At 64.3% G+C, this 20677-nt stretch overlaps 1 protein-coding gene across 2 annotated transcripts in view; it reads left to right on the top strand.

The window, feature by feature from the left end:
• The window catches only part of CHCHD6 (coiled-coil-helix-coiled-coil-helix domain containing 6), a 97265-nt gene extending 80292 nt beyond the window's left edge, over positions 1-16973 (top strand). Inside the window, exons 6-8 of one of the 2 annotated variants that reach the window (XM_044934299.2) lie at positions 6885-6955; positions 15956-16052; positions 16792-16973. In XM_044934299.2, coding sequence (XP_044790234.1) covers positions 6885-6955; positions 15956-16052; positions 16792-16797 — 174 coding nt within the window. In that variant the 3' untranslated portion in view covers positions 16798-16973. Of the gene's footprint in view, positions 1-6884; positions 6956-15955; positions 16092-16791 lie in introns of both variants that reach the window. The other variant, XM_025272903.3, reaches the window with a different exon arrangement.
• Positions 16974-20677: the final 3704 nt, after the last annotated feature.

The following is a 20677-nucleotide window of genomic DNA, read 5'->3' as shown; positions in this document are numbered from 1 at the left end:
GAAGCAGCTCACGTGGCTTCAGGCGGAGAGAGCGGGTGGGTGGGTGGGCAGGCGGGGCCCCGAGCCCTGCCCTCCTCTGCCCCTCCTTGGGCAAATGGCCCCTAGCCCCTGCGGGCGGCTGCCATGTGCTGCTTGGGCTGGAAATGGTCTTTCTGGGTCTATCTTGTTTCTCATGTATTTATTCGCTCTCTTCTTGAGCTTTCAAGTTGCTCAGAGCCCCTTGTGGACCCATGTGCCGGCTGCCAGGCCCTCAGGCACAGCCCAGCAACATGGACCCTACGCCCGTCCCACTTAAGAGCTCCTGCTGGTTTGCGGTCTCCGCGTCTTTGGACTTTATTTGTGGATATGAAAATAGGACCTTTTAAAAAGTACCCTTCAGCAACACCCACACGTTAGGCTTCCACGAGGACTGGTTGGATTTCCTGCGTGCTGTGACATTTCCACGCACCAGGGTCTCACGTGTGCTCTGCGCCCGCACCGCGGCGCTCCCGTCTCGGCTCGCGTCCGTCCACGCGTGTGCCCTGCGCCCGCACCGCGGCGCTCCCGCCTCGGCTCGCGTCCGTCCACGCGTGTGCCCTGCGCCCGCACCGCGGCGCTCCCGCCTCGGCTCGCGTCCGTCCACGCGTGTGCCCTGCGCCCGCACCGCGGAGCTCCCGCCTCGGCTCGCGTCCGTCCACGCGTGTGCCCTGCGCCCGCACCGTGGAGCTCCCGTCTCGGCTCGCGTCCGTCCACGCGTGTGCCCTGCGCCCGCACCGCGGCGCTCCCGCCTCGGCTCGCGTCCGTCCACGCGTGTGCCCTGCGCCCGCACCGTGGAGCTCCCGTCTCGGCTCGCGTCCGTCCACGCGTGTGCCCTGCGCCCGCACCGCGGCGCTCCCGCCTCGGCTCGCGTCCGTCCACGCGTGTGCCCTGCGCCCGCACCGCGGAGCTCCAGTCTCGGCTCGCGTCCGTCCACGCGTGTGCTCTGCGCCCGCACCGCGGCGCTCCCGTCTCGGCTCGCGTCCGTCCACGCGTGTGCTCTGCGCCCGCACCGTGGAGCTCCCGTCTCGGCTCATGTCCGTTCACGCGTGTGCTCTGCACCCGCACCGCGGAGCTCCCGTCCATTGTGCAGAAGGAGCTCGTGTCCATTGTGCAGAAGGAGCTAAACCCTCGCTTGTGTCTGTTGCTATGTGTGTCCAGTTCTTCCACAGAGGCAGCTCCAGGAAGACTGCCTGGTGCATCCAGCTCCCAGCCTCAGTGGACTCTGTCTGCAGAACCAGCAAGGTGAGCTGTGTGACCTCACTCGGGCTGGCATACAGCAGGTGCTCATCACAGCCCCATTCCCTCGTGTGGATGAAGTCAGAGAGGAAAGAAGGAAACCCTTTTCCAGAGTCTCCTACAGGCATTCGTAAACACTTAGCGAGAGCCTTTACGGTGCTTGAACTGAGTTAGTCATTTTTGCAGTAATGGAGGGAATTCTCTTTAACTTAGGTAACAATTTACACTTCATATACATTGAGCCAACAAAGGTCCATACAGTCAAAGCTATGGTTTTTCTAGTAGTTGTATATGGATGTGAGAATTAGGCCATAAAGAAGGCTGAACATTCGGAAAACTAAGATCATGGCATCCAGTCCCATCACTTCATGGCAAATAGATGGGGAAACAATGGAAACAGTGAGAGACTTAATTTCGTTGGGCTCCAAAATCACTGCAGATGGTGACTGCAGGCATGAAATTAAAAGACGCTTCCTCCTTGGAAGAAAAACTATGAGCAACCTAGACAGCATATTAAAAAGCAGAGACATTATTTTGCTGACAAAGATCTGTCTAGTCAAAGCTATGGTTTTTCCAGTAGTCATGTATGGATGTGAGAGTTGGACTATAAAGAAAGCTGAGCACCAAAGAATTGATGCTTTTGAACTGTGATGTTGGAGAAGACTCCTGAGGGTTCCTTGGATTGCAAGATCAAACCAGTCCATCCTAAAGGAAATCAGTCTTGAATATTCATTGGAAAGACTGATGCTGAAGCTCCAATCCTTTGGCCAGCTGATGTGAAGAAACAACTCATTAGAAAAGACCCTGATGCTGGGAAAGATTGAAGGCAGGAGGAGAAGGGGGCGACAGAGGATGAGATGGTTGGATGGCATCTCCGACTCAGTGGACATGGCTTGAGCAAGCTCAAGCTCAAACTCAACGCGGGAGATGGTAAAGGATAGGGGAGCCTGGTGTGCTGCAGGCCATGGGGTCGCAAAGAGTTGGACACGCCTGAGCGACTGCACGCAGCCACAGCACACCGAGCTGTGTCATGCCCACAAAGCCTGCTGTCTGGCAGCATTTAGAAGCTGGCCTCAGAGGAGGTGACCGCATGCAGAAGCCTCGCCTGCTCAGGGGGAGTGGGAGTAGGGCTGTCTGCACAGCTGACTGTGGGACTAGACCTGCTTCCAGTCACCTGGGAGGTGACAGGGCCATGAGACAGTCCGCTCTCTTTCCTCCTTTGATTTTCTTTTAAAAATTCTCAAACCACAGTATCAAGCCGCTGGGAAACGTAGGGCTCCTCTGTAGTATGCGGTTGGGAACACAGCCAGGTTTCCCAGGGTGGAGGTCTCTGTGGAGCAGCAGCTGCGGCTGATGGCACAGCGTCGTCAGCAGCAAAGCAGGTTAGCCTCAGGCACCCCTGGCTGGGAGCAGTGCTTCTCACTTTGGGTGCCCAGGGGACCCCCCCGGGAACTTCTTTAAACACCGATGCCTGGGCCTACCCCCGACCACCCACCAGCCTGCAGGCCGGGCTCCGACGGCCCTGTGGCTCCGGGGCTGAGGCCACAGGGCGGGGAAGCCGGAGGGCGGGCCCCCACTGAGGGCCCCAGGAATTTAGAAAGCAGCTGTGCTGCCCGTGGGCGCCCTGGTTCTGCACACCTGTGCTCCCAGGCGTCCTGGGCGCCCAGGTCTGCGGGAGCTCGCTGACCAGCAGGGCCGGGGCCAGCCCGCCCGTCAGGCGGCCTGGGAGCTCTGCTGCTGCTGCAGGCCCTGCCCTGGCCTCCAGCGGGCCCACGGCCCGGCTGGCCGCACGGGGGCGCGGTCCACCCTGGGGCCAGCTTCTGGGAGCAGGTGCCGGCAGCCACTGTCGCAGGAGTGACCCCGTCTCAGTGCCAAGCACCCCTGCGTGGGGAGCCTAGTCAGCACCCCTGTGGCCGAGTCCCGGGCCCAGGTGGCTCCCGGTCCTCCAGCTGCCGTGGGGAGCCGTCCTGGGACCTTGACCCTGCAGCCCTTTGCTCAGGGTTGGGTCACCAGCCAGTCACAGAAGTGGAGTTAAATTTTGTCTCTTCATTTTGAAAAATTATTTTAAATTTTCTGTTGTGCTGTGCATCTTGTTTTCACGCTACTCAGCTCTTCATTCAGCAGATACACTTCTGCGAGTGTGCGAGGCAGCCGACCTGACAAAGGCCTGGCTGGCTGCCACAGAGCTGCCCGCCCGGCGGACAGTCTCCTGCCACCATTGCAGAGCTCACGTGTCCCAGTCCCTCGTCTGCGCTCCCGGCAGCTCCCCACTCCAGCCAGAGCTGACCCCCGTCCTGAAGGGCCCTGCTACAGAGCGCGGGCATGGACCCCGTGTCACATGGGCCTAGTGCGGTGTGCATGTGTGTGTGCGCGCCTATGTCTGCATTGATATCTGCATCTACAGGGGGACTGTCCACACGGAGCTGCCCAGGACGCTCGTTTTCTCTCCCTTGTGAGGGTGAGTGGCAGCCCCCCAGCCACACTCAGCAGCCCCTTGATGTGCGAGGGTGCTCAGCAGGGCCTGGGGAGCCCGGGCCTCAGGCGGCTGCAGCAGCAAGCGGCAGGGCGCCGCCTCCCTGACGGCCCACAGGTGCCGGTGCCACAGGGGCTCGCACCCGGAGCCGGCGCCACTCCAATTAGCAGTTCACATTGCGGCCAGGCCCCGCCGGCAGCCGGGCGGGCAGGCGAGGAAACAGACCGTGGGGGGATCCAGGCCATGAGGGGGCCTGGCGGGAGGGGGCCCCAGGGGAAGCGCCGCTCTGGGCTTGGAGGGCCCGCTGGCTGCCTGGTCCTGGCCTGGGGTCCCCTTGAAGCCCCTGGGCCCCATGGCCGCACGCGGTGGTTTGCTCCTTGCGGCCGCAGAGCAGAGCCGAGACCGTCTCCTCCTCTCTCCTGAAGTGTCCAGTGAGATGCTGTCTCCTGGGGGAGGGTCCGAGCCCCTCCTCCGGCCTGGCCCTTGGCTCTCTGCCCTGGCCGTGTGCCCCGTGTCCCCCTGCCCTGGGGGACCTGCCCTGCTCCCCCCTCAGCCACTCCTGGGGGCCGCTGCTTGGGCACCGCCAGCACCAGCAGCTCTGGGCATGCATGGGGCGACGCAGCTTGAACTCCCTCCTATGGGGAGCTTTCCTCCAGGAAACACAGTCTCCCTTCCAGATAATTCCCTTGGCTGCCGTGCGATGGGTGTTCAGTTTTTAAGAGTTTCATTGTTTCCTCTGTGCAGGCCCATGCACCCCGAGCATCTTAAACTTGCCGTCTCCATAGCCTCTGCGGCAGTGCCCACGACACTGCTCAGGGGGTTCTGTGACTGTTCGCAGGGCAGAGAAGCGGGGCAGCAGGCCCCTCAGGGCTCCAACTTCCAGGGGTCCTCACACAGGAGTGGCACGCTGCCCTCCCAGCCTTGCGGGCGCCCACCCTGGTGTGATGGGGACTGCCTGATGCATCCCCCTCCGCCGTCCCTCTCACCTCCACCCTCTCTTTTGAGCTGAGAACCCAGGCCCTTGGAGAAATCAGACAGGATGAGATATGGAAGCTGCTCGCGAAGTAACTGAAGAAACACTGTGACTCTTAAAGCCCGTGGAGATAAGGCTCACACCTCCTTACTCATGTTGTTTAATGTTTAATGGCAGCTTTAATTAATGGAGATGAGGTCTTCTGGTTTCAGACTCACTCTGAGCAGTGGGAGCGGAGGAGGCCGGCTGTTCACAGGTGGAGGAGGGGCTCCGATTCCTCGGGTCTGCTTTAGGGCACAGGCGACCGCCAGATGCAGGAGATGGGGTGCCACTGGGTTCCCGGGCAGCAGGGCTGGGGGGTCACGGTGCCCCCACACTGAAAAATGAAGCCTTGCAGTCCCTGTGGTCGGGCTGTGGCGGGACCCCTGGCACGCACGAGGTCCTGGCATGCGTGGGGGATTCCCCATCCTTCCCGAAACCCTTGCGTGGAGTCTGTGAGGGCCTCGCTCTCAGTGGCAGCAGGCTCAGAAGGCGCACCTGGCAGCGTCCCCAGGAAGCGGGGTGGACGCAGGCTGCTGCTCGCTCCAGGGCAGCGGTAGGGGCAGCCGTCCTGCTCAGGCAGGTCGGATGGGCAGGCAGAGGGCGGGCCTCAGTCCTGCGGCTGTGGAGGAAGCGGCTCCGGGGTTATCGGTGCTTCTCGGCCTGCACGCTCTTCCTGTGACAGACCTCACCCGCCACAGGCCAAGCCCACAGCCTGCCTGGCCGCGGACCAAGGCTCCCCACAGACCCAGGTATCCCTGGCCAGGCCGGGCATGGAGGAGGAAGTTGGAGCCCCCAGGCCCATCCAGCCGCGCGGCTCCCTGGGGAAGACCGGGCGTCAGCATGTCCCCACAGGGTTTGGGGGAGCCTTGTGGGGTGAGGGGAGCCCCGTTCCTTTCCTGCCTGGTGCACTGGGTGTTCAGCCCACACCGCTCATCGGGGGGCCTGGGCTGTGCATGGTCAGAGGTGAGGGATGTGCTGGGGGAGCTGGGGCTCATGCCGTCACTGGGGTGGGGGCCTACGCCCAACATCTGGCCCCCCAGCACGGCCCAGAGCTGATTCCCGCCCTTCCTGGGCCCTGCTGCTCCTCAGAGCCCCTTCCGTGTGCCCACCAGGAGGCAGATCCCCGGGCCGAGGGTCCAGGACAGGGCTGAGGGCCTGGTCCCGGTGCCCCCCCTTCACCTCAGCCCCTGAGGTGGACAGTGGGGTCCGTGGGGCCGGCGCCCACCCTGCCCAGCTCTGATCCTGCCTCCTGTCACCTCCTCTGGTCCGAAGGGTCCAGGCTTCCCGTGTCTCCCGTGGAGGTGGAGTTGCAGTGCTGGGCTGGGAGGCTGATGGCCGCGGGGGCCCCACGTGACCAGGCCTCCCGCACTGCGGTGGGAAGGGGCGGGCCAAGCCTGGGCAGGCCACTGGGCACCTGCTGGTGTCTGAAGGCAGCCCCAGGTCAGGCTCCTCCCGTGGCGTCCTTCTCAGGACATCCTGGGAGACGTCGGGCCCTCTTGGGGCCTCACTGGAGCTGGTGCTGGGGCAGGCGTGTGTGGGTCTCCCCTGGAAGAGCGGCATGTGGGCTGCTGGTCCAGTGGCCTGAGGCTGCTCACCTGGCACAGAGAAATAGGGGGACTGACTGGGGGCGCCATGGGCTCCACCCCCTGCGGCCCCCCCACGGCCCCTGCCCCGCTGGCCTGCACAGCGGGGTGACCTTGGACGGAAGGCAGCGTGTACCCGGGGCCTGCGGGCCCTGCAGTGCGGTGGGCGTCCTGGGCTGCGGTCTGGCACCTGCGCCTGTGATGTGGCTTGGGGCAAGTCGCTTCAGATCTCTGGGCGGCAGAGGCCTGTAAGACGGGCTTGGACCAGACGGCGCTTAGCAGACGCCCGAGGGACAGTGAACATCCTGGGCCGCGGCCTTGCAGTCTCCAGGTACCTGTGTAGCCAGAGCGGCCTGTGCTGTGAGCTCACGAGTCATGTGTGTGACCACGTGTCCATAAAGCTCTCCTACAGGTGGGGGAGGGCCCTGCTCACGGGGTCCGTGTGCGTCGGGCCGCCTGCTGTGCTGCCAGGGGAGTCTGTGGCCTGAGCAGGGCAGCGGGCAGGGTGGGGCTGCAGGAGTCCTCCGTGGTGACCCGTGGCTCTGTGTTCTCTCCGCAGAACCTCGAGGCGTACAGGCTGTCGTCACAGCAGTTCCACGAGGCAGCCACGAAGATTGAGGGCGCCATCAAGTAAGGGCCCCTCCTCCTCCCTGCAAGCTCAGTCACAGCTAAACCTGCCCCTCGGGGAAACCCACCCCTGTGCCTCATCCCGGGCTTCTGGAGGGCACTGCGCCCGCGTGGAAACCCACCCCTGTGCCTCATCCCGGGCTTCTGGAGGGCACTGCGCCCGCGTGGAAACCCACCCCTGTGCCTCATCCTGGGCTTCCGGAGGGACAATGACGGCCATGTGTCCCTTCCTGCTCCAAGGCCCCCACGTCCGTCTCATGCCAGGGGTCAGGGCAGAGCCACTCCAGGCCCACATCCTGCGTGTCCTGTGGGCTCAGATCCCCAGGGAGTCAAGAAGGGGTGCTGCCAGCCCCCTGGTCCTGGGGGTTCCAGGGTGACCTGGCCCTGAGCCACACACCTCTGCAGGACACTGGTCGGGGGAGCTCAGGCGGCACAGGGCTGAGCTACAGCGTCGTGTCCGTCTGTCCTCCCGCGCTGGGGGCCTGGGGGCAGAGCGTCAGGAAATGGGGCACAGCCTGAGGCAAACACAGATGTTACTTGGGGTGCAGACCTGGAAGGGTCTGCAGGGCCCCGTGGGGCAGGAGAGTGGGCCTCGCACGGCGACAAGGGCATGGCTCTGCTGACCTCCCAGGGGCCGTGTCGTCTCCAGGCCCGCGTGCCTCAGGCCAGAGCCACGGCCCCAGGAAGCATGATGATTGTGGCTCAGTGCGCACGGCTGTGAGAGGTCTGGGCAGCAGTCTGCAGGCCCCGGCGGAAGGCGGCGGCACCAGAACCCAGGAGCCCTCTGTCCCGAGGGTCCACCTCCTGAGAAACGATATGCAGGGCACAGGCTAGCCACCGCCACCCTGGGGCTTCCTGCGTGCTCTCCAGAGGCTGTACGTGTTATTGCCCAGGACTGGGGCCTGGGTCCCTGGTGCGGTCAGACCCCAGGGAGTCGAGGTCCCGGGTTCTGAGGCTTCTCTGCCGTCCAGCCTCTGGGAAGGGGAGAGTATACACTCAGCCGTGATTGCTCACAACCCCTCAGAGTGTCCCCAAACATCAATCTTGCTGTTACCCCCACCCCCCAATGCATTCGCAAATGAGGCAGGTTTTGGGGCTACTGCCTGGGGCACCCCGAGACCACAGGACCCCCTGGGCAGCCCCTTGATGGCCGCTGCAGCCCCGCCAGCCGGAGCCTACTGACCACTGGGGTCACGCTCTGGCAGACTGACCTCCAGCTCCTCCTGGAGGCTGCTGACCGTTTCACGCTCCGCAGGCTGACCTCCAGCTCCTCCCGGAGGCTGCTGGCCGTGTCGTGGACACGGCCCTCTGAGCCCCGCCCCCAGAACTGCCGTGGCTGCCACGCCCTTCTGTGTGGGGACTGCCTGCAGGCGCCTCCCGGGGACAGCGGTCCGGTCCCGTGGCTCGCGGAAGGTGCACTGTTTCCCTCCCCGTGCGCTGGGTGCACAGCCCTGTCCCAGAAGCGGCTCCCGGTGGCCCCTCGGGGTCCTTGGCCCTGGGGCCGGGCCTGTGCCCGTCGGCTGTCGCTGTTGGAGCCCTGCTGTGTCTACTGGTCCCTGGGACCAGGCCACCCCCTCCTCTGATGCTGTCTCCTTGGTCAGGGAAACTGGCTGTGCCTCAGACAGGGGTGAACTTCTGCATATTGGTTAGAAATACGGACTTTCTTAAAAGTAAAAAATGGGGTCACTTCAGTTCTAGATAGCAAAACCAGTTTTATGACATTTAGTTCCTTGTTTTAAGGACACAGCCACTCGGGTCTGGGAATCGTTTTGGAAAGAGTGTGCGTCTTGCGCGTGGCCTGGGTCCCTGGCGCCTGCACAGCCCTGCCATGTCTCGGCGACGCAGGACACTGGCCAGAGCAGCAGCCGGGTTTCCCCTGGGTCTTGGTTTCTGCTGGCAGGATTGTCAGTGTTGGCATGAAGCCGAGGGGCCCCTGGGCCTGTGATGCTGCGTCCTCTGTGCCCCTCCCACTCTCTGGGGTCTGCATTAAGGCCCACCAGCCTGTGCCATGCTGGCCACTAGGCGATCTTGAACCAGGTCTAAGTGCTGCTTCGCAGGCCCCATCTGCCCCAACAGCCTTACAGTGACTAATCCCTGGGGCCCAGGTCTGAACGGTGACCAGTCCTGGGGATCCAGGTCTAAACCAGTGACCAGTCCTGGGGGCCCAGGTCTAAACCGGTGACCAGTCCTGGGGGCCCGGGTCTGAACGGTGACCAGTCCTGGGGGCCCGGGTCTGAACGGTGACCAGTCCTGGGGGCCTGGGTCTGAACGGTGACCAGTCCTGGGGACCCGGGTCTAAACCGGTGACCAGTCCTGGGGATCCAGGTCTGAACGGTGACCAGTCCTGGGGGCCCGGGTCTGAACGGTGACCAGTCCCTGGGCCCAGGATCCCCGGGTGCCTGGTCCTCGGGGCCAGGCTGGAGTCCCGGGGGAGGACAGTGCCTCATGGTGAGACGCTGCAGCCACGCCCGGCGCCCGGCTGGAGCGCGTAGGGGGGAGGCCTGGTGACAGGAGACTCTGCTCTCATGGTTTATCGTTGTGCATTCTGTGCATCCGCTCAGGACTGTGAGCAGCTTAGTACAACTGCCTCTGCAAGCAAAGACCAAAAGTCTGGTTGAAGCTGTAAAAGGAAAACTAGGACTTTTGTAATACAAAGCTTGCTGCTCATCCTGGATATGAAATTTATGACACTTTCCATACAGTAAAATGAGCAATGAAGCTGCGTTTATTTCGTCAAAGGCAGCAGAATGTGTCTTGAGGAATTAAGGAAAATTAGGAAGGGTGATTTGCAGCATAGCAGATCTCTCACATGGTGAACAGAGCTGGTCGGGAGGTGAAGTGCACTTGGTGAGGGCTGGACAGCCTGGGTCGGTGGGGACAGCAGGCTCTGGCTTTTGCTTGGGCTGACGTGGCATGAAGTGCTCAGCCAAGGAGTTCACATGGGTTTCACATAGAAGGCCTGGGCCCTCCCGTGCAGTGTGCATGTGCGTGTGCATGTGTGCACGCATGCACGCTTGGCCTGGGCACAGTGGGTCACTCGCAGTGTGTGTGTGTGTGTGTGTGTGTGCTTGGCCGGAGCACAGTGGGTCACTCTGTGTGTGTGTGTGTGTGTGTGTGTGTGTGTGCTTGGCCTGGGCACGGTGGCTCACTCGCAGTGTGTGTGTGTGTGTGTGTGTGTGTGCGCACTTGGCCTGGACACACTGGGTCACTTGCAGTCCCCCATGTACCGTGCCCAGTGGGGCCGGCGTTCCTGTGGGCAGCGGGCAGGGGCAGGCAGACCCTTCCTGGACCCTGTCCTCAGTCCCTGCCCACACTGTGGACAGTCACGCCGCCGGGCGTCAGTGGGCTCCTGGAAACACATGTCACTCCCTCACCTGGTCCCTGTGGCCCTGTCTCCATGTCCATGAATGTGGGCTTGTGTGCTCGCTTTAAATACCGCATTGCTGTCCTGCAAGGGCAGAATTCTCCTTAAAACCTCGCAGAATTGTTGTTGGTACATGTGGCCGTGCTGGGTCCTGGTCGCCCCGCACGTGCCTCCTCCAGCGCGGGGGGGCAGGCCACTCTTCCTGGGGTGTGCGGGCCGCTCGCCGTGCGGGCGTCTCCATCCCAGCGCGGCTCTAGTACACAGGCTCCGTAGTTGTGCTCACGGGTGCAGTGTATGGCCCCCGACATGTGGGTCTTCCCAGACCAGGGGCAGAGCCTGTGTCCCCTGCATGGGCAGGTGGAGTCTAACCTCTGGACCAGCAGGGAAGTCCTAGCATCAAAGTTTATGTAATCTATTACTTACTGAAGGAGACTGAGAAGCGTCCCAATTTTTTTTCTTCTACCGATATAATGGCAACTATGACAGGCAGCTTGAACTGCCTTCATGCGCTTACCTTTCAGTCCTTCTAGAGGGGCTCAGCAGAGAACACGCGTGCGGAGGCGCACACGTGTGCACACACACCGGCCATGATTTATTCCCACTCAGGCGTGCTTCAGGCGGCCCCCCTGTGGTTTCTCGGCTGTGGGGTGTGAGGTGCAGACCCACTTTGGTTCTTCACCAAACGGGGAAGCTTTGTGCCCTCGGCAGTGATGGAAAACCCCACCCAGCCATGCACCGTTGACCTTGGGTCTCCTTCTGGACACTTGGGGCCAGCGTGTGCATTCCAAATATGTGTAAACACACCTTGCCACTCAGTTATTTAAGACATAAGCTATGCAGCAGAGCAAGTCCTTGCCCCTGAGAGCTCGTTACAGCGCTTTTTTCAGATGATGCAGAATCATTTTGTCACACCGCCCCCTGCCCCCGTCCCAGCCAGAAAAGGGGCCCCGGTGGGCTCTTTCAGGGATACACGCATCCTTTTGAATACATTCAGTCGTCTCAAATGGCCATGCATGTTCAGTTTTATTTTGTCTTATTTTGAAGTGATTTCAAACCCACAGAAAGGTCACAGAAATAAGCACTCGTGCGTTAACCCAGGTACCGGGTGGTCATGCCCGAGTCTGCATCCTCAGCACCGCCTCGAGACAGAAGCACCGTCTTCCTCTGACCCGGTGACTCACTGCCCCCCGGGCCTCCAGTCCACCGAGCTGCCCAAGGCCACGCTCCGTGACCATAGAGCCCTTCCGGTCTGCAGCCACGCTGCAGACCCCGGACACGTCCCCCAGGCTGCTGCGGCCCTTCCTGTTCCAGCACCTCCATGACCAGAATGCAGGGGTCTGAGGTGGTGATGCAGAGGGCTGGTGGGGCCGACTGGGTGAGGACAGAGGACCCAGGGGAGGGGACAGGCACCCGGAGACACAGGAACTGGAGCGAGTGGGGTCCGCCTCGCTTCCTCCAGCAGCCCGCGGTGCCCTCTGCGTCCCGGGGCCTGGCTGCCTCCCTGCCGTGGTGACTGCTGGTCGGGCCGGGTGAGGGGCCGGGACCCAGCTCTCCCCAGGCCCCCTGCGCCCCCAGCACGGGCTTGTGCGGAGCGTGTGTGGTCAGGGGGCAAGCACGGGGATATGTGGGCTCGGGACAGCTGCCGCTGTGGCTCTGGTGGGCCCAGATGGGGTGTGTGCACCCAAACCCAGTGTGACCCCAGTGGGGACGGGTCCTGGCGGCGGGCTGACAGGTCGGGAACCGGCAGAGAGGATGTAGGAGACAGGCCTCGGCCGTGTCCATTCCCTTTGCTGGGCATGCGGGGTGTGACCCCAGTGGGGACGGGTCCAGCCCGGGGAGACTTAAAGGTCGGGGCGCTGCTTCCGAGGTGGAGGACCACAGGCCCCGAGCAGCCCCCGTGTCCCCACGGGGCCCCTCCTGCCACGAGCACCTGTCTCCTGTCCCCGAGCCCCGTATGGCCCTGCCGGCCGGCCCCCGATGGGGCTCTACTGGGCTTGGCTGCTTGGGGCTGTCCTCTGCTTGCGAGTGCCTCCAGTCAAACCACTTCGCGGGGCCAAGGGTCTCCATTTGGACCAGCTGAGGCTGAAATGGTGGCTGTGGCCCTCGTCCCGAGGTCTGCACGCCTGGGCAGCCAGCCTCAGGTTTCGGCCACTGCTGCTGGTGGCTGACCCCCAGACCCTGTGGTCAAGGGCCCTGCCAGCGCCTCCTGTGGGCGTCATGCCTGTCTCACAGTGGCCACCACGGACATGCCAAGGGCAGCACCCCCACCACTGTGTCCTTGCAGCTGCAGATGGACCCCAGGGATGGGCCTCAGCCCTGAGGAGATACCGAGTGTGGCTCCCACCCGGTGCCACGCCTGCCCGGCCCCCGGTGAGCCTCTCACGGGTGCAGTGCCCTGGACGCCACCTGGAAAGCTGGCCCTGAGGGTGCTGGGCCTGAGCGTGTGGGCAGGGGCTGCTGGCCCGTCTCTGGGCAGAGGGCTAGGGCCGGGCAGGCATGGCTGTGCCCGCGTAAAGGCTTCAGGAGAGCAGGGGCGCAGCGCAGCAGGGTGGAGGCCACGTCCCTCATGGGGTGGCGGCTCCCAGGGAAGCACATCAGGTGGCCAGTCAACCCTGGGTGCTGGGGACGCTGGGGCTCGGCGGGACTGGAGCAGGGGGCGGGGGCAGCCTGAATTCAGTTGTGCAGGAGATCCTGGCCCGGGTGCCCCACCAGCGGGCTAGGAAAGGCCCCAGGAGTGTCTCAGGATTGGGGGAGCCAGACTGGGGTGACTCCGGTCAGCAGGAGACAGGCAACCTCGAGAGAGCAAGGGAAGAGGGGGTCCAGCATCCAGGTCTGGGGGGTCCTCAGGCATCGCTACACCTTCCCTGGTGCCTCCCACCCCCGGGCCTCTGAGGGACCACAGGGGATGGCTCTCCTGTCCTACGGGTCCTGGCGTGGGTCTGCTCGGACACTCCTGACCCCCAAGACGTGCTGTCCCCTGGGCCCACGTCCCTTCCACGCGTCTGCTGAATTGCGCTCCTGGGTGGGGGTGGGAGCGGACATGTGCCTCCCTTGCAGCTCTTTCACAAAGGGTCAGAGTCAGGAGTGGCCTACTGGCTCTGTGCATGTACGTGTCTGTGCACGTGTGTGTGTGTGTGTGTGTACAGCCCAGAGAGGAGCCCTGTCAACGGCTAAGCAGCCCTGGGGGTCAGTCTGCACCCCATCTCCTCGGGGGCTAGCTCTCCCAGGGTTGGGTTGAGGTGGAGGCCCCTGTGGCTGCTGGCCGACGGCTGAGCGCACAGAAGTGGCCGTGGCAGGGGCAGAGTGTCCTCAGGGAGCAGCCAGGCCTGCCCGGCCCTGAAAGAGATGGATGTCTGGCCCTAGGGAGCCCCCCAGTCCTGCTCCGCCTGTGTGGCTCAGGAAGGAGGTGTCGGAAGGACGTCTGTTGGCCGGGTTCCGCTGCAGCCCCCGGGGCACGGTTTTATCAGCAGTGGTGACGGGAGAAGGGCAGTGATGCGCTCTCATTGGCGCAAGGAGAGCCTTCGAGGGACACGCGAGGGGGCCGGGCTCGGGCCTGTGGGTAGTGGGGTTTGCAGGTTTGGGGGGGCCAGCCCACTGCTGGCATGGGCGCCCGCACGTGGCTGGGCGTCAGCCCTCCCGGTTGGGAATGTCCGGCTCCACGGGGAACCGGAGTCCCATGTGTCTTCTGCTGCTTTTCTGTACCCTTGGTGGTTTCTTCCCCAGAATCTTCGGGGAGTTTTCCAGAATGGGATTGGTCAGTGGATGCAGCGTGGAGCCTGGGGGCTGTAGAGCCAGACAAGCAGGCCGTTACGCTTGCGTGTTTCGTGTGGTGTGGCCTCAGGCGGGTCACCTAAGCCCTCTGATACCAGCATCCCCACCTGCAGAACGGGCCACTGTGCAGGTTCGGACCTGGCAGGCTGGTTCTCAGAATGACCTGGACCTCAAGTGCAGCCGGGGCAGCCTGAAGGTGGCCTTCCCAGCCGAGCCGCTTGCCGAGGAGCCCTCTGTCGCGGAGGATGCGGGTCCCTCTCTGTTAGAAAGGACCGGCCAGCGGTCTGCCTCCTGCTGGCTCCCACCCAGCTGGCGCTATACCGCTTCCCTAAACGGCCGACCGTGTTTCCTGGGCTTCTGCGGCTGGTGGGCAGCTCCCCCGGAAGCTCGAGGGTCTTGGGCCTGTGTCCAGCGTGTCCGGCTTCTGTGCTGCTGGGAGGCCTGGCGTCCTCGGCTCGTGGGCATGTCTCCGCAGCCTCTGCGCTGGTGCCACATGGCTTCTCTTGGTGGGCTGTGTCCCTCCTCCTCTAGGGGGACACTCATCACGCTGGATCAGGGGCCGACCCACCCTCACCCACCATATCCACCAAGACCTCGTTTCCAGCTGAGGCCACGTCCTGAGGTTCCAGCCTTGCCCAGCCCCTGGTCCCACCCCCTGCCCCCCATTGAGGCTGGTGTGAAGGACAGCAGGGGATGCCAGGCTGGAGCACTGTCCAGGCACAGGGCTCCCCGCCCAGGGCCAGCGGGGTGGAGGAGGGCAGAGGGAAACACACAGGAAGGTGTTTCAAGGAGGGCGGCGGAGAGGGGACGCCTGTCTGGAGGCATTTGAAAGGCCCTCTGTTAGCCTCGTCCACATCAGAGGGCCTGGGGCTTGGAAAGGAGGGCATTGTGCAGCGCTGGGGGCCGGGTGGTCAGAGACTGGGGCGAGGGCCACCGACCCCCTCCTGCCTTTACCCGCGGACAGGAGCAGTCTGAGCTGTGCCACAAGCAGCGTTCCGTCCTGGTACCTGATGGGGCTGGACTTTCAGGGCTGGACCTGGGGTAGGGCCGTTGTCCTCCTGCAGGTCCCGGGAGATGGGAGCAGGGTCCTGCCCCGGTGCCCGAGCTCGGCCCGGGCCCCAGGGCTCCCTCGTGGACCCGCCTGGAGCCCTGGACACTCTCTGAATGTGTGTCCTGGAGCCTCCTGGTCTCAGCTGCCGGTGTGTGGGGTGCGGGGTGAGAGACGGCACCTCGCCTGGAGCTGCGGGGGCAGGGTCCTCAGCACATGCGTCCTGGGGCGTGAGAGCACATGTGAGTGTGTGCACGTGTGTGTACGTGCGTGCACGTGTGTGTCTGTGTGAGTGTGGGCACATGTAAGTGTGTACATGTGCGTGTACATGTGTGTCTATACACGTTTGTGCACATGCGAGCGTGTACTTGCGCACACAAGTGTGACAGGGTGTGTGCGGGAGAGCATGTCAGGCCCAGGGAGGGGAGGGTGGAGGGGCCGTGGGGGATGTGTCAGAAAGGAGCTGATTTGAGAGTGAGCTTTGCTTCACTTTCTGTATTTGCTTCACGCTTTGAAAAAGAGAAATCCGCCATTCTTCAGATGAGTGCGTGTGGAGTCTAGTGTGTGGCCCAGGCCTCTCTTGACGAGCACAGCAGGGACGGTGACCCCCCCAGGCCCCCGCGGAGATTCCCTGGGAAGGGGTCTGGGTGTCTCCGCTCTGCCCTAGGCGTGCCGTGGTCTTCCCATGTCCTCTGTCCTGGGTGTGTTAGCTGTGAACTCAGACATCTCTGGGGGAGAAGCGGGCCCACAGCAGGGCGGGTGGGCGGGGAGCCCACTGGGGAGCTCCGCGTGGTGACCGCAGCCCCTTCTGTGTCCACAGGCCGCGCAGGGTGGAGCCCGTGTGCTCTGGGCTGCAGGCCCAGATCCTCCGCTGCTACCGCGACCGCCTGCAGGAGGTGCTGCTCTGCGCTGACCTGGTGAGGGCCTACCAGCACTGCGTCAGCTCTGCACACAAGGCACGCGGGGCCTCCCCCTACCCCGGGCTCGGGCGGGGCACGGGCGGGGCGTGGGCTGGCCGGTGGGCACCAAGTCAGCGAGGCTGGGTCAAGACGGGCCCTGGCCTCCGGGGTGTCCTTGTCCTGACGTCTGGGTGGCCGGGGAGGAGGCCCAATGCGGGGTAGGGCTGTGGCTGTGGGCTGTGGGCTGCACCCCATGGGAGGCAGAGTGGTGAGGCGGCAGAGGGCAGGGTGCGGCCTGATGGCTGTGGCCTGGGGGTGGAAGGGGGTTGTGGTGGTCCCGGGCTGACCTCAAGACCCTGCCTTGACCCTCCTGGCTGACCCCCAGGCCCTCGAGAGCTCCGGGCTGCCTGGGGCACCAGGGAGGGGCAGGTGCCCGTGGGTCTCCCCAGGCCTGGGCCAGCCGCAGCCCTGCTGCCCGCGTTGCTGAGCAGGTCCCGCCAGCCCGCACCTTAGGGTGGGGGCCCTCCAGGAGGTTTCATTGGGAGAATCGGAGCCACAGAGAGAACAGAGGGAGCCCTCCTGGGCTGAGGGGAGCCGTTCTCTGGACCTAGTCTGGGCCCAGGGCCAGGGCAGGAAGCTGCGGGCACAGAGCCAAGGGGGCTCCTTCCAGGCCTGGAGGCCACTGGGGAGGACCCCACTCAGTGCTGGTAGAGCAGAGCCGGGGTCAGCACGCCCAGCGACCGGACTCTCCTTGCAGGGTTGACGCAGCCTCGCACCGGGCCCGCCGTGACATGGAGCATGAAGCCTGGACCTGCTGTGCGGCCACGGTGCAGACCACTGTGGCCTCCCTGCCGGCGCCCCCGCCCCTGCACTGGAGAAGGCGTGTGTGTGCCCCGCTCGCAGACAAATAAAGCAGACGTCCTGTGCCTGGTGGGCCAAGGGCTGCCTCCTCGTGCGCGCACGGCCCCCGCACCCCAGCCCCCAGCCCCTCCTGCAGAGACCGTCAGGGTCTGTCCCGCTGAGCAGTGTCACCCTGGCCTCACAGGAGAGGGGCTCGAATGGGCCCAAGGAGGGAGTGCGGGGCCCTCAAGAGTGCCGGGGTGGGTCAGAGCCCAGGGCTGGAGCTGGCAGGACTGGACGTGAGTGGGGACAGGGGACCAGGCTGACTTCCGGCCGGGTGAGCTGGTTCTGGGGACTGCAGACTGAGGGACTGTGTGACGGGGGTGACGCCTGGATGCGGGACTGGGGTGGGGTAGCATCCGGGCTGGGCTGGTCTCCCAGCTGCACGTGGGCTGAGGAGACGCCCCCCAGGGACCCGGGCGGCTCCCCGGCTCAGCAGGGGACACACAGGCAGAGACGGCAGCAGCCAGGTGTGCGGCAGGCGCCCGGAGGGGCCGGCCCTGTGTGGTCAGCCGGGGGTCACAGGTCGCCAGCTCATGGACCCTTCAGCTGGAGCCCCTACGGCCCTCCTGAGGCCCCGGCAGAAGCCTCTGGTGCCCAGGGCCCCATGCAGCCTCCAGGTCTCCCACCCGGGAGGCAGGCTTGGCAGAGCTGTGCAGTGGCCTGTGTGCACCGTCGCGTGCGCACGCCTGCGAGCCTGTGCCCGTGTCTCAGCCGGCCATGCCTCCGCATGCTTCTGCCCCCGCTCCCTTTTGCCCCAGCACCTCCCTGGGCTCCCTGGGTTCCGAGCCAGGCTTCCCTGGTCAGAGTGCCCCCACCCCCAGGGTGGCTGTAGGCTCCGAGTGTCACTGGTGTGTGTGGGGGTGCATGCACACGTGTGTGCCTTTGAACCTGTGTCTGGGCCCGCGTCTCCAGGCCCTGCACGTGGCCATCTGTGGCAGGAAGCAGGGCCTGAGAGTGTGGCATGGCTGAGGGCTCAGGGCAGGCGTGCTGGGCCCAGGTCCCGCTGGGTGACTGTCCACGGGGGTGGGTTCCCATCCCACCCAGTCACTGGGGTCAGTGTGACACGCTGGCTGGGACGTCCAGGGTCTAGCCAGGAGCCAGAAAGTCCCAACCAATGAGACAGAGACTAAATCCACGGAGGTGGTCCCCAAGGACCTGGAGGAGTGAAAGCCTGGGGGTGTCATGATAAGCCCCACGTGCGCAGCAGCAGGATGCTCCCACCACCCCGGCTGGGGACGGGCAGGGGAGAAGGTGGGCAGTGACCCACAGGAGGCCGAGCCCAGGGAAAGCAGCTGCTCCCGCCTTCACAGCTGCATCTCAGGGCTGTGACAGGTGCCATGGTCAGTGCTCGGCAAGGACGGGGAACCTGCCGCTCAGGCCCCTCAGGCCCCTCCAGCCTGCGGCTGTGGCCTGAATCCGCTCCCTCTGGTAAGTAGCTTTGCTTCAGAGCAGCTTGGTGGAGTGGGCACAGAGGCTGAGCGCCCAGTGACCACCCGCTGGAGTGGGCCGTGCGCCCGGCGACCGCCTGCTGGAGTGGGCACGGAGGCTGCGCGCCCAGCAACCACCTGCTGGAGTGGCCACAGAGGCCGCGTGCCTGGCGACCGCCCGCTGGAGTGGCCACAGAGGCCGCGTGCCCGGCCACTGCCCGCTGGAGTGGGCACAGAGGCCATGTGGCTGGCAACCGCCTGCTGGAGTGGGCACAGAGGCCGCGTGCCTGGCAACTGCCCACTAGAGTGGGCACAGAGGCTGTGCGCCCAGCTGCCCCTGCCCCCCACACCGTCCCTTGTGGGCAGTGCTGGCCCCAGGGTCAGTTCCTGATGGGCGCCCCACACGTTCTTGTCTGCCTGGGAGTCCCAGGGCACCCCCGTCCGTGCCCCAGGCCTGTGGTCTGGAGCGCCGACCTGGGGCCTCCGATGAGGTCACGGTGCTCGGGAGAGGCCTCCCCTGGGAGCCGAGTCCCCCCGCGCTGATCACGGCGTGGGCGACAAGGCAGCACACAGGCTCTGCCCACCAGCTCCGCGGCCATGAGGCCCCCAGAGACTGAGCCTGGAGCTCAGGAGTCCATTCCGAAGCTCAGTTGTGGAGAGGGACAGGGTCGCCCGTACACACGTGACGGCCCTGGGGACGGGTGGGGAGCGCTTCGTGCACTCGGGGTCATGCTGTTTGGTTGGGGGTTTATGTGACTGTTTTCTGCTCCTGACTGCGATGCCTCTCTAGCACCACTGCCCCCGCCTCCAGAGGCTCATGGCATGGCCGACCCGTGCCTGCGTTTGGGGGCTCCTGCCTTCACTTCCCACTGGCTGGTGGGCCCAGTGGGCACCCCTCTGCAGAGTCGACCTCCTTGAGCAAAGGACATCATACCTGCCCAGCAGGCAGCGAGGGTGTGAAGCCTGCCTCGTGTTTGTGGGAGACCAGAGGGCTTGGGGGGCCGGGAGTAGGGGCTGCCCACACCCAGAGCAGCAGCCAGCCCACCAAGTCTGGGTCCTGCTCCAGGAAGACACTTCCGCTCTGTACCTGACAACCTGCCTCATTAAATTTAATGGGCTGGTCATTCCCGGTAAATAAACATCAACTGATCATGAAGACACTTTTGCTGGGGTTTAGCTGTGGAACAGGTAGACCAATGACATGGTGTTCAGCTCAAAATGCGGGTGCCCACGAGGAAGCCTGCAGAGGGAGGGCAACACCCCAGGCTGCCTGGAGCGCCGGGGTTGGGGTAGACTGGACCCGCAGCACGAGGGACCCCCTTGCAGCGGACAGGTGGGAAGGACCCACTGGGTCGTGTGACAGGGAGTCCAGGGGTAGGCTGTCAGTGCAGCTGGATCAAGGGCTCAGACACGGGGACCGGGCCTGGCCGCTCGGATCCCACTCGGGCCCGGCGAAGAGTCCGCCGCGCCCGCCTTCTGGAGAGTTCGTCCCCTTCTGGGTCCAGCGTGGGGCTGTGGGCAGACAGCACGCCGCCCAGGGCCTCAGCAGGCTGTCACCTGGACTTCTGGGGGTTCAAGGCCTGCAGGCGTCCAGCGGGATCCGCCCTCTCAGCCACAGTCCTGTCAGGTCACACCACAGAGCGGCTCCCGGGGCCGGTTCACTTGCTGGGTTCCAGGAGGGTGACGAGGGGTCCCGAGGTGGCCCTGTTGGACCATCTCCGAAACCTGTTAGTGGGAGATGGGGGCCCACAGAGGCGGCTGGGGGCAGGGGTGCTGTGCGTCCTCTCTGCAGAGAGGCAGGGGCATCCTGGGTGAATCTCTGCCAGGACGCGGGGAGCTGGGGACACCGCGCTCCTGGGAGGTGACCGGGGCCTGGTGGGGAGGTGGCCTTTCCTGGGGCTTCACTCATGCACTACTTGGATTTTTTTCACCATGAGCATAATATTTTAATAATTAAAAGCCCTGTTGTAATTGCTTAGAAACCCAGGAGGCCAGGCGTCTTGGAAACCAGGGCTGCAGCAGCTGCCACGCCAGGCGGGCGTGCCCCACCCGGCAGTTCACATTGCAGTGGGCAGCGGGAAGGGCCAGTCACACGACTCCAGTGGGCCCAGTGTGCCGCTGGGGCATCACCCCCGAGAGTGCTCACGCAAGAAGGTGGGGCTGAGCGACAGACGCCCAGGGACGTGCTTGGGCTCCTGGAGCCAGCCGTGCCTGAAGCAGGCGCCCACGTCAGTGAACATGTCCTTGCGTGAAGCGGAGCATGGTTTTCATCAGGACTGTTCCTGTCTTCTGTTTCTCTGGTGTTGCCCTAGC

Source organism: Bubalus bubalis, chromosome 21 (genome assembly GCF_019923935.1).
Source record: "Bubalus bubalis isolate 160015118507 breed Murrah chromosome 21, NDDB_SH_1, whole genome shotgun sequence".
Lineage (NCBI taxonomy): Eukaryota > Metazoa > Chordata > Mammalia > Artiodactyla > Bovidae > Bubalus > Bubalus bubalis.
This window is presented reverse-complemented; position numbering and strand designations above follow the sequence as displayed.